General features: G+C 42.9%; 1 protein-coding gene across 1 annotated transcript in view; it reads right to left on the reverse strand.

Moving 5' to 3' along the window:
* Window positions 1-258: 258 nt before the first annotated feature.
* Window positions 259-13,356, reverse strand: part of LOC126101214 (UDP-glycosyltransferase UGT5-like) — an 82,074-nt gene continuing 68,976 nt past the window's right edge. The window contains exon 6 of the mRNA XM_049911906.1: window positions 259-678. Within this exon, the coding sequence (XP_049767863.1) occupies window positions 378-678 (301 nt within the window). The 3' untranslated portion in view covers window positions 259-377. The remainder of the gene's footprint in view (window positions 679-13,356) is intronic.

The following is a 13,356-nucleotide window of genomic DNA, read 5'->3' on the forward strand; positions in this document are numbered from 1 at the left end:
CAGTGGAGCTTTTACAAAATGACTTTGCTCTCACAACAAGGTGATAGCATAGGCATTTTCTGTTTCTTTTTGTGCAGGACAGTAGAACCCATAAAAAACTGAACGACCACAGTACAGAAGAGTGTCCTTCCTTGGCAATATACAGTGCCACAGTCCGCATTACACATAAAATAAACATCCAAATCGAGCTATTCTTCACTCCAGAATAGTCAAAAGCCGATACTGACAACACTGAGCGTGTTCTTCACTGCACACATAAGTGAATGCAAATACAGTTTTCACCCTTTGATCTTACGTCCTGGTACCCATTTCCGCAGTCTATGATTCAGGGAAAACTACTCCCCACAGCTGAACGGTCAATCCGTCACAATGTTAACTCAGTCATCCTTCGTGTGCTTCTTCTTTGTTTGGGCCACCGATCCGTTTTTAGTGATTCTTCTGAAGACAGCTGTCGTGATGAGAGTCACAGCGGACAGAGCAAGAAACAACGCCGCCAGCGCGACCGCAGCGACATCCAGCAGCAGGTACTGGTACCACGACAGGTCGAGGGAGGCGGACCGCATGTGCGCCGCGCCGCCATGCCTCAACACGTACTCCACCCAGTACACGGCAGTGTCCAGCGGCTTCTGGGGGCGGTCGTGAAACACCACGGATTTCTTCTTGGCCATCTCTTGGTACCTGAGACATAGCACCAGTCTTACATTAATATATCTGTGATATTTTGGTGGCCCTGCATGGCTGTATAGTAGAGTACATGAGGAAATACAGCAGCCATCCACTTTTGTATTAAGACACTTCTCAGACATTTATCATCATCAGTTGATATAGTATATTCACGTCTTCATCACTACAACGTCCTCGTCGACTGTACTTTGAATACTTCATCTGTTAAGCGCAAATAACTAACCTCTGCACAAAATATGTGCCATCGAAGTAACAGAAATAATTAAAATAACTTGCTTAGGCACAAAAAACTAACTTTACCAAAAGCGTGATTTCGTAGATTTATTGCCACTAATATTATCACAAATGAAGCTGCATTACTTTTAATAACAAAATTTGGCAGCAGAAAGTTGGCTTAGCAATGAGTAGCAGCCTTGCCATTCTATTTTCTGATCTTTCCATTAATGACTTAGAATGTGACTTACTCAGAGTGAATGTATCGTAATATTATCTTCTCCGTTGGACCGCAGAAAGTGCTAACAACAAACCTACGTTTAAAGTATAAAGTGAACCAATATACATAGATGTCACTATCAAGAAAACCTCAAGTAAACCAGATAAGCGCCGGCCGTTGTGGCCGTGCGGTTGTAGGCGCTTCAGTCTGGAACCGCGTGACCGCTACGGTCGCAGGTTCGAATCCTCCCTCGGGCATGGATGTGTGTGATGTCCTTAGGTTAGTTAGGCTTAAGTAGTTCTAAGTTCTAGGGGACTGATGACCACAGATGTTAAGTCCCATAGTGCTCAGAGCAATTTGAACATTTTTTAACCATTTGAGCCAAACCAGATAAGCACAAAGCGCCACGCTACAAAGCAATGCTCAACAGAATGCATAAAATCTCAACAGAACCAAACTAAAGAACTAGCATTAAGGAAGAACGTCATTAAAACATTGCTTATAATAATGGCTACAGTCAAACATTAACAGACGATTTAAATGTTAAAATCAGTTCCCACAGAACCAATCACAAAGCCAAAACAACAACAAATAACACCACATCACAGCAAACAGAAAAAGGGGAACAGGGTATACTTAGAAAAACGTTCAATAGGGATTGTTTGAAAACTACTTTTACAAAATTTGGGGACAGGTTCCTTTACCTCAAAACAAAACAAAAAGTTCATATCGACATATGTCAAAAAATCATTCGTTTTCGAGTTATTAACGAAAGTTTACAATGCAGGAAATAAACAAATGTTGTGTGACTTGGGCCTCTCGTCAGGTACACCGTTCACCGGGTGCAAGTCTTTCGATTTGACACCACTTCGGCGAATTGCGCGTCGAAATGCAGGAGATTAGCGTTCAACATAAAACTCGTAACAAGTGCTTGAAATGTCCTCCTCTTGCTTCTAAATGCGCATGAACTCGTCAAATCATTAACTGTCACATTCTTTCAAATCCACCCTCGCAGTTACGAGTGTTTTCACAGGCTTCCATGACACAACAGTGTAGAGTTTCTGCATCCAGGTGGTCTGTTGCATAGACCAGTCGTTTAAGCTGCCCCACAGATAATAAGCAATGAGGTCGAGGGGAGCAGGTCGCAGAACTAGCGCCCGTCTACCTATCAGTGTGTCATGGTGGATGCTAGCCAGCGCATCTCGAACACTGAGACTGAAATGTGGTGGAGCTCTGTCATGCATGACCTCTTAAGTGATTAGTTATGAAGGAATACATTTCTGAGACATTCCCATAAATTACACATACAACTAAACATCAGATACAAAAATGAAAAAAGCATGATTATAATAAATAAAATACCATTCCCTTCACAAAGTTATAACTTAGTAAGTAGTACAATGCAAGTCACTCTTTTCTTGCTTTTTTCATTCTAGAATATGCTTACAATCTGGCAGTAAGTTAGCTGTATGTAAAGTGTTTAATATAATAGCTTACATATAAAGCAAGGTATCAGTTTTGTAATGTTTAACCTGATTTAGTAATCATTCTGTTAGGTCTAGCCACTCATAATTACTAGTACAGTTATTTTATATCATTGCTCTGAGAAAGCCACCCATAAAATAACCCAGCACAACTGATTATAGTACGTTGATAGTACGGGGGGTGTCCAGAAAGTAAGTTCCGATCGGTCGCAAAATGGAAACCACAGTGAATATCCAATGAAGCTTTGCACAAATGTGTTGGGACTGTCTCTAGCATGCTCTTCGATCGCGTCACGTCGCTCCTTAGAGTTCTGACTGCACAAAGAGGACATAAAGATGACTAGGAAATATGTAATGTGACAATGTGCCGTCTAGTGAATGCATAGTCAAGGCGCAGCTGTAAGAACGTGGACGCTTATGCCATCTGTGGGCCAGAATCGAAGGCAAAGCGGAAGTGCTTCCACCTGGTGGCAGCTAAATTAAAGAACGCTATGCGGGAGACAGTGTCTGGCTTGTGCTGTACTCTGACAGCGAAATAACAAAAGAATTAAACTAAATAATATTGTTGCGTGTAGTAAAAATATAAATGTAATATTACTTTAATATATGAAAATGACTGTAATTGAATATTGTAATGCTATGGTATGTTTAATTGTAAATAGAGAAATTGGCGTAATGTAAAATAATGTTTAGGTGTGGGGGGAATCCCCAAGAATGAACAGTATACAGGCTGGCGTGTAGTATTGGCGGTAGAAGTAGGATGGCGTAGCTCTGAGGCAGAACAAGTATTAAGTGGCGTAAAAGTGACTGCCAGTGTGTGCTACAGTAACGTTGCTAACAGACCATTTAGAAGTGAGATGAAAACAGATATGGACATCGTCTATCGTATGGCTACAACCTAAATGGACACTAAGGCTTGTAAGACGCGGTATTTCGATGGAGATGGGCTGTGAGCGGCAAAATAGTGCGGTTTCCCGCTCTGAGGTACATAGCACTGCATGGTGCTGTGCTGTGTCATTTGCGACGAATTGCTTGTGCCAACAGCGAGGTGTGAAGGGACCAGTAGCCGCATCCAACGGCGTATTGTGATCTCAATAACTGACGAGGTCCGTTGGTGAGCTCACTTCGGTAGCAATGAACTAGAAGTTTTCTTACAAGAGTATTATTATGAACAGTGGTTGTTATACAGACGCCATTACCAGTACATTTATATTTTTTGAATCAGTTTGTGTAATAGTCAAACCAAGTTCTCTACAGTGTCTAAAGTTTGGAGGCAAAAATAATTTTGTGGTTTAAATTGCATTCCCCGAGTATAATCAATTATTGAAAGGAAATACACTCCTGGAAATGGAAAAAAGAACACATTGACACCGGTGTGTCAGACCTACCATACTTGCTCCGGACACTGCGAGAGGGCTGTACAAGCAATGATCACACGCACGGCACAGCGGACACACCAGGAACCGCGGTGTTGGCCGTCGAATGGCGCTAGCTGCGCAGCATTTGTGCACCGCCGCCGTCAGTGTCAGCCAGTTTGCCGTGGCATACGGAGCTCCATCGCAGTCTTTAACACTGGTAGCATGCCGCGACAGCGTGGACATGAACCGTATGTGCATTTGACGGACTTTGAGCGAGGGCGTATAGTGGGCATGCGGGAGGCCGGGTGGACGTACCGCCGAAGTGCTCAACACGTGGGGCGTGAGGTCTCCACAGTACATCGATGTTGTCGCCAGTGGTCGGCGGAAGGTGCACGTGCCCGTCGACCTGGGACCGGACCGCAGCGACGCACGGATGCACGCCAAGACCGTAGGATCCTACGCAGTGCCGTAGGGGACCGCACCGCCACTTCCCAGCAAATTAGGGACACTGTTGCTCCTGGGGTATCGGCGAGGACCATTCGCAACCGTCTCCATGAAGCTGGGCTACAGTCCCGCACACCGTTAGGCCGTCTTCCACTCACGCCCCAACATCGTGCAGCCCGCCTCCAGTGGTGTCGCGACAGGCGTGAATGGAGGGACGAATGGAGACGTGTCGTCTTCAGCGATGAGAGTCGCTTCTGCCTTGGTGCCAATGATGGTCGTATGCGTGTTTGGTGCCGTGCAGGTGAGCGCCACAATCAGGACTGCATACGACCGAGGCACACAGGGCCAACACCCGGCATCATGGTGTGGGGAGCGATCTCCTACACTGGCCGTACACCACTGGTGATCGTCGAGGGGACACTGAATAGTGCACGGTACATCCAAACCGTCATCGAACCCATCATTCTACCATTCCTAGACCGGCAAGGGAACTTGCTGTTCCAACAGGACAATGCACGTCCGCATGTATCCCGTGCCACCCAACGTGCTCTAGAAGGTGTAAGTCAACTACCCTGGCCAGCAAGATCTCCGGATCTGTTCCCCATTGAGCATGTTTTGGACTGGATGAAGCGTCGTCTCACGCGGTCTGCACGTCCAGCACGAACGCTGGTCCAACTGAGGCGCCAGGTGGAAATGGCATGGCAAGCCGTTCCACAGGACTACATCCAGCATCTCTACGATCGTCTCCATGGGAGAATAGCAGCCTGCATTGCTGCGAAAGGTGGATATACACTGTACTAGTGCCGACATTGTGCATGCTCTGTTGCCTGTGTCTATGTGCCTGTGGTTCTGTCAGTGTGATCATGTGATGTATCTGACCCCAGGAATGTGTCAATAAAGTTTCCCCTTCCTGGGACAATGAATTCACGGTGTTCTTATTTCAATTTCCAGGAGTGTAGATCATTATTACCCGATATCCAGTGATTTCTATGTGCTGCAACATCAGTGAAAAGTTATGGTGCGTGAGTATCGGCGTAGTTATATTACAAGAGAAAATAGTCGGAATACACGCCGAAATTGCCAGCAGACGCCGCTTCATGCAACGGATGGAAGATGCAAGGTACTGTGCCACCTTAATTACTACCCAGCTCGATGTGGTGGCATTTCACTACATTGCCATAGTCAAAAATTACTCGTTTCCGTCTGAGCAACATGATTCTCAATTAGTGTTTTCAGTAACTATATTGACAAGCAGATCTATATTGTTCTTTAATTAAGCGTTCAAGGAAATTGCTGCCACCACAGTACACATTGTGTTTTCAGCACAATGCAAGCTCAATAACATTAAATTCAGTAATTACAATTCGTGTAGTTTACATTAACCTAAAACTAGTTCAAGTGTTTGTCATTTGTGTATATGTATTGTGAAACGCTTTCAGGCTATGGTATTGTTTTAAATGAATAATGTCCTCCTGCTAGGCAAAAAAAAATGGTTCAAATGGCTCTGAGCACTATGGGACTCAACATCTTAGGTCATAAGTCCCCTAGAACTTAGAACTACTTAAACCTAACTAACCTAAGGACAGCACACACACCCATGCCCGAGGCAGGATTCGAACCTGCGACCGTAGCAGTCCCGCGGTTCCGGACTGCAGCGCCAGAACCGCTAGACCACCGCGGCCGGCACCTGCTAGGCAATATCAAACATACAGAATTAAGTGCTCCCTGTTCAGTCACTTCAAAGAGATTAGCAGTGCTAGTAATAACCAAATATAGATGTAACAATAAGTCTGTATGCACCATTATCATTACTTATTCCAAAAATTCCGTGTAGACACCATAGGGTGTCTATTCAAACCTATTACATGCGAGAGCCGCTTTCGGGAAGTCCGATGCCGCATTGTCTAATAATAATACAGTAAATTCGGGTAGTGGCATTGCAAATAGTATCTGCCACCATTTGTGGGTGCCTGTTGAAAATGGTTCCCCTAATTCTATGCAACCCCTCATCACGTAGCTGTCATACATTTTTCCCCCCATAAAAATTCTCGGCCAGAACGAGGTGGAGCAATGACAACACACTGGACTCGCATTCGGAAGGACGACGATTCAAACCCGCATCTGGCTATCCTGATTTAGGTTTTCTGTAATTTCGCAAAATCGTCGAATGCTGAGATGGTTCTTTTGAAAGGGCCCGGCCGATTTCCTTCCTTATCCTTCCTAAACCGATGGGACCGACGACCTCACTGTTTGTTCCCCTCCCCCAAACCAACCAACAATTCTCGGCCTCACACTGCAAGAGCGATGAAGACGCTCCTGCAGAGATTTTGGTGGGAAGTGATTGATCACCCATCATACAGTCGGGACTTGGCTCCTGATTTTCATTTCTGCTCATATGAATTGCTGACTATGAAGACAACATTTTGAGACAGACAACAAACTGCAAACCAGCGTAGAGAAGTGGCGGAAAGCATAGGCAGCACCCTTCTATGACAAGGGTATTGAAACGTTGGTACAACACTACGACAAATATCTAATTCGGGGCGGTGACTTTATACAAGTATCTGGAAGATGTAGTTAATTGACTTTCACTATGGTTTCCATTTCGCAACCTACCGGCACTTACTTTCTATATGACCCTCGTATATTAAGCAAGAAATGAAGGAAGGAAGATTGCAGTTTAACATCCGATCGACAGCTCTGCCATTAAAGTCGGATAATAAGCTCAGATTGCTGAAGGATGGGGGAACGAAAACGCCTTGCCTTTTTCAGAGGAACCATCCTAGCATGGAAAACCTAAATCTGGATGGCTGGATGTGAATCGTGGACCTCCCGAACGCGAGTCCAACGTGCTGACCACTGCACCGCCTCGTACAGTACTACGCAAAGAATACGACACCATCTTCTTTTCTTTTTTTCTTTTTGTTTGACTTAGAGAGGCAGGAGTCAAGTTTTAAGTACGACAATATTAAATATATAAACACAAATTGTTTGGGAAGTAATTTCGAAATATAAAAGAAAATTATATCTTGACTACAGACATAATTTACATTACGAACGAAAGCGTAACTCAGTCACATGGTGAACGCTGCACTGCGTGAATGCAGCTAAAAGTATATGTGCAGCATATATAAATCCGACCATGGATCTCCAGGTGAAATAATGAAACGAAAATAAGTGCACCTAATTATTAAGTAACATAAATATACAGCTCGGGAGAGGTGGAAGATAAACAGGTCGTTATTTTGCACAAGCCAGCAGCAGCGTCCAAAATGCAATCGATGAAAGGTTGTATGGATGATGATGTACACTACGGGCCATTAAAATTGCTACACCAAGAAGAAATGCAGGTGATAAACGGGTATTCATTGGACAAATATATTATACTAGAACTGACATGTGATTACATTTTCACGCAATTTGGGTGCATAGATCCTGAGAAATCAGTACCCAGAACGACCACCTCTGGCCATAATAACGCCCTTGATACGCCTGGGCATTGAGTCAAACAGAGCTTGGATGACGTGTACAAGTACAGCTGCCCATGCACCGTAACACGATACCACAGTTCATCAAGAGTAGTGACTGGCGTATTGTGACGAGCCAATTGCTCGGCCACCATTGACCAGACGTTTTCAATTGGTGAGAGATCTGGAGAATATGCTGGCCAGGGCAGCAGTAGAACATTTTCTGTATCCAGAAAGGCCCGTAAAGGACATGCAGCATGCGGTCATGCATTATCCTGCTGAAATGTAAGTTTTCGCAGGGATCGAATGAAGGGTAGAGCCACGGGTCGTAACACATGTGAAATGTAACGTCCACTGTTCAAAGTGCCGTCAATGCGAACAAAAGGTGACCGAGACGTGTAACAAATGGCACCCCATACCATCAGCCAAGTGATACGTGAGTATGGCGATGACGAATACACCTTTCCAATGTGCGTTCACCGTGATGTCGCCAAACATGGATCCGACCATCATGATGCTGTAAACAGAACCTGGATTCATCCGAAAAAATGACGTTTTGCCATTCCTGCACCCAGATTAGTCGTTGAGTACACCACCGCAGGCGCTCCTGTCTGTGATGCAGCGTCAAGGGTAACCGCAGCCATGGTCTCCGAGCTGGTAGTCCATGCTGCTGCAAACGTCGTCGAACTGTTCGTGCAGATGGTTGTTGTCTTGCAAACGTCCCCATCTGTTGACTCAGGGATCGAGACGTGGCTGCACGGTCCGTTACAGCCATGTAGATGTGATGCCTGTCATCTCGGCTGCTAGTGATACGAGGCCATTGGGATCCAGCACGGCTTTCCGTATTACCCTCCTGAACCCACCAATTCAATATTCTGCTAACAGTCATTGGATCTCGACCAACGCGAGCAGCAATGTCGCGATACGATAAACCGCAATCGTGATAGGCTACAGCCGGAACTTTATCAAAGTCGAAAACGTGATGGTACGCATTTCTCCTCCTTACACGAGGCACCACAAAAACGTTTCAGCAGGCAACGCCGGTCAACTGCTGTTTGTGTATGAGAAATCGGTTGGGAACTTTCTTCATGTCAGCACGTTGTAGGTGTCGCGACCGGGGCCAACCTTGTGTGGATGCTCTGAAAAGCTAATCATTTGCACATCACAGCATATTCTTTCTGTCGGTTAAATTTCGATTCTGTAGCACGTCATCTTCGTGGTGTAGCAATTTTAATGGCCAGTAGTGTAAATACACGTCGTGTTACAGGTGTGGATGGGTGAAAGACCAAAACGCGAACTAGTACAAACAAAGCTAAATAAAAAGCTGGCTGCTGTATTTATTAAGGTAAATCTTAATTTAATTACATTACGCTAGTCGAATTCCGTGGATCATGCAGAGAGGGATCTCTTGGGTGTAAACAGAAGTCAAGACGTACATTTTATTTAAGTGGAGCAAAACGAAATTACTTAAAATTTTGAATAATTTTGTTTTACTGTGCTAATATTAATTATACATTTAATTTTAAGAATTTTGGTTATGGTATGTGTGTATGAAATAGAATTGCCCAACTTAAGTTCTTTCACACAGTTTAATAAGCGACCATTTCGTGGCAGAGGGATCTAGGAAGAAGTCATCCTTACTTATCACTACAGTTGTAAAACTACCACAGGCTACTGCAGACTACCACAAGCAAGTGTAAACTACGTTAGTTTTCCTAGCAGCTACGGTCAGTTAAGGGCGTACCCTCGTTACTTGCATGTTGGGCGTGTTGCATACTGTCTGGCGTTACCACAATACGATCGCTTTCTTTATGTGTGCGGTCAGTCTGTTACTAGATTATCCTAAAAGCCGGAAGAGACGAAACATCTAGAAACTTAATGAAGATGTACAAAAGGCTGGATAACCTGCAGAACATTATCTTTCTATATAGTTATCCTCCTGTCTATTACTTAAGAATAAACATTATTTATAGCATAACTAAAACTGTCAATGTTTAATTCAGGTATTATTCGAAATTGTTGATTTTTAACGTGAGAAGAGTGATGTAATTGTAAAACTATAGAAAATTAAATTTCGTGCATAAAAATGTAAAATAAGAAAACTAAAAACATTACTTCAAAACATTGTCGAACGTTTATAAAGCATGTTTCTGTTATTCATAAACAACTTCAGTAGTTATCAGTAATAACAGGAAACCCTTGCCTTTGATCATGATGAAGAAAGTTCCATGGAGTACAAAATAACAACAACAATTACGTGTATTTTTTGTGCTTGTAAACTGTCTTCCATCGAAAGTATTTGCTCTGGTGACAAAAGCGCAGAAGTAATGAGATCAAAAAATTTTTATCACTTATAAAATGTAATTTATATCCTGTAAGAATATAAAATATTCAATAGATTAACACTGAATGATGTGCTGTTGTAATTATTTGCAAAACAACAAGCAAACAAACAAAAAAACCAAAGAGAAATTGTCGATTCCCATTTTCTCTCTCCCCTACTGATTCTACCAATGCCATCGGTAACCCTACCATTTACTACGTCAGTAATGCAGTGTACCGAAACTGTGGAATCATAGTTTTGGAAAAGCGCAACTCTAAGTAGCACACATTGGTATCGTATGTGATTAGTGAGGAGTGGCTCTCGAAAGTTGCATCAACAGTTTGATGGCCTTACGCATACCTGCAGCAGCTGGAGCAGTGATGTTGTTGTTGTTGTGGTCTGATTTGATGTAGCTCTCCATGCTACTCTATCCTGTGTAAGCTTCTTCATCTCCCAGCACCTACTGCAGCCGACATCCTTCTGAATCTGCTTAGTGTAATCATCTCTTGGTCTCCCTCTACGATTTTTACCCTCCACGCTGCCCTCCAATACTAAATTGGTGATCCCTCGACGTCTCACAACATGTCCTACCACCCGATCCCTTCTTTTGTCAAGTTGTGCCACAAGCTCCTCTTCTCCCCAATTCCATTCAATACCTCCTCATTAGTTATGTGATCTACCCATCAAATCTTCAGCATTCTTCTGTAGCACCACATTTCGAAAGCTTCTATTCTCTTCTTGTCTAAACTGTTTATCGTCCACGTTTCACTTCCATACATGGCTACACTCCATACAAATACTTTCAGAAACGACTTCCTGACATTTCAATCTATACTCGATGTTAACAAATTTTTCTTCTTCAGAAACGCTTCCCTTGCCATTGCCAGTCTACATTTTATATCCTCTCTACTTCGACCATCATCAGTTATTTTGCTCCCCAAATAGCAAAACTCCTTTACTACTTTAAGTATATCATTTCCTAATCTAATTCCCTTAGCATCACCCGACTTAATTCGACTACATTCCATTATCCTCGTTTTGCTTTTGTTGATGTTCATCTTATATCCTCCTTTCAAGACACTGTCCATTCCGTTCAACTTCTCTTCCAAGTCCCTTGCTGTCTCTGACAGAATTACAATGTCATCGGCGAACCTCAAAGATTTTATTTCTTCTCCATGGATTTTAATACCTACTCCGAACTTTTCTTTTGTTTCCTTTACTGCTTGCTCAATATACAGATTGAATAACATCGGGGAGAGGCTACAAACCTGTCTCACTCCCTTCCCAACCACTGCTTCCCTTTCATGTCCCTCGACTATTATAACTGCCATCTGGTTTCAGTACAAATTGGTAATAGCCTTTTACTCCCTGTATTTTACCCCTGCCACCTTCAGAATTTGAAAAAGAGTATTCCAATCAACATTGTCAAAAGCTTTCTCTAAGTCTGCAATTACCAGAAACGTAGGTTTGCCTTTCCTTAATCTTTCTTCTAAGATAAGTCGTAGGGTCAGTATTGCCTCACGTGTTCCAACATTTCTACGGAATCCAAACTGATCTTCCCCGAGGTTGGCTTCTACCAGTTTTTCCATTCGTCTGTAAAGAATTCGCGTTAGTATTTTGCAGCTGTGACTTACTAAACTGATAGTTCCGTAATTTTCACATCTATCAACACCTGCTTTGTTTGGGATTAGAATTATTATATTGTTCTTGAAGACTAAGGGTATTTCGCATGTCTCATACATCTTGCTCAGCAGACGGTAGAGTTTTGTCAGGACTGGCTCTCCCAAGGCTGTCAGTAGTTCTAATGGAATATTGTCTACTCCGGGGGCCTTGTTTCGACTCAGGTCTTTCAGTACTGTGTCAAACTCTTTACGCAGTATCATATCTCCCATTTCATCTTCATCTACATCCTCTTCCATTTCCATAATATTATCCTCAAGTACATCGCCCTTGTATAGACCTCTATATACTCCTTCCACCTTTCTGCTTTACCTTCTTTGCTTAGAACTGGGTTTCCATCTGAGCTCTTGATATTCATACAAGTGGTTCTCTTTTCTCCAAAGGTCTCTTTAATTTTCCTGTAGGCAGTATCTATCTTACCCCTAGTGAGATAAGCCTCTACATTCCTACATTTGTCCTCTAGCCATCCCTGTTTAGCCATTTTGTACTTCCTGTAGATATCATTTTTGAGACGTTTGTATTCCTTTTTGCCTGCTTCATTTACTGCATTTTTATATTTTCTCCTTTCATCAATTAAATTCAATATTTCTTCTGTTACCCAAGGGTTTCTACTAGCCCTTGTCTTTTTACCTATTTGATCCTCTGCTGCCTTCACTATTTCATCTGTCAAAGCTACCCATTCTTCTTCTACTGTATTTCTTTGCCCCAATCCTGTCAATTGTTCCCTTATGGTCTCCCTGAAACTCTGTACAACCTCTGGTTCTTTCAGTTTATCCAGGTCCATCTCCTTAAATTCCCACCTTTTTGCAGTTTCTTCAGTTTTAATTTACAGTTCATAACCAATAGATTGTGGTCAGAGTCCACATCTGCACCTGTGAATGTCTTACAATTTAAAACCTGGTTCCTAAATCTCTGTCTTATCATTATATAATCTATCTGATGCCTTTTAGTATCTCCAGGGTTCTTCTATGTATACAACCTTCTTTCATGATTCTTGAACCAAGTGTTCGCTATGATTAAGCTATGCTCTGCACAAAATTCTACCAGGCGGATTCCTCTTTCATTTCTTAGCCCCAATCCATATTCACCTACTATGTTTCCTTCTCTCCCTTTTCCTACTTTCGAATTCTTAACCTTATAATCGTACATTTAGGGTTATTTATCTTACTGTGACCATGTGTTAAGCTTCCAGTACTAATCGGGCACTTGGGTCGTCATAATGAACCGTCTGTTACCAGAATGCATTTCTGTTATAACTGTAGGTTCAATCTCAACCTTGTTCATTTTGATTGACAGGATTCTCAGATAGAATCTAGTGGCGATCCGCTAGTGTTGCCGAATGCCAATAAGTTTGGCTTTTCAGGTTGTATTAATGTAGAACCGTTGATGCACAAAAGAGAGTCAGGCACTGTGATCAGTTATGCATGATACGGTATACCTGGATTCCATGACAACCCACGTACAGACAACGACCAGATCATAA

Source organism: Schistocerca cancellata, chromosome 9 (genome assembly GCF_023864275.1).
Source record: "Schistocerca cancellata isolate TAMUIC-IGC-003103 chromosome 9, iqSchCanc2.1, whole genome shotgun sequence".
Taxonomy (NCBI): Eukaryota; Metazoa; Arthropoda; class Insecta; order Orthoptera; family Acrididae; genus Schistocerca; species Schistocerca cancellata.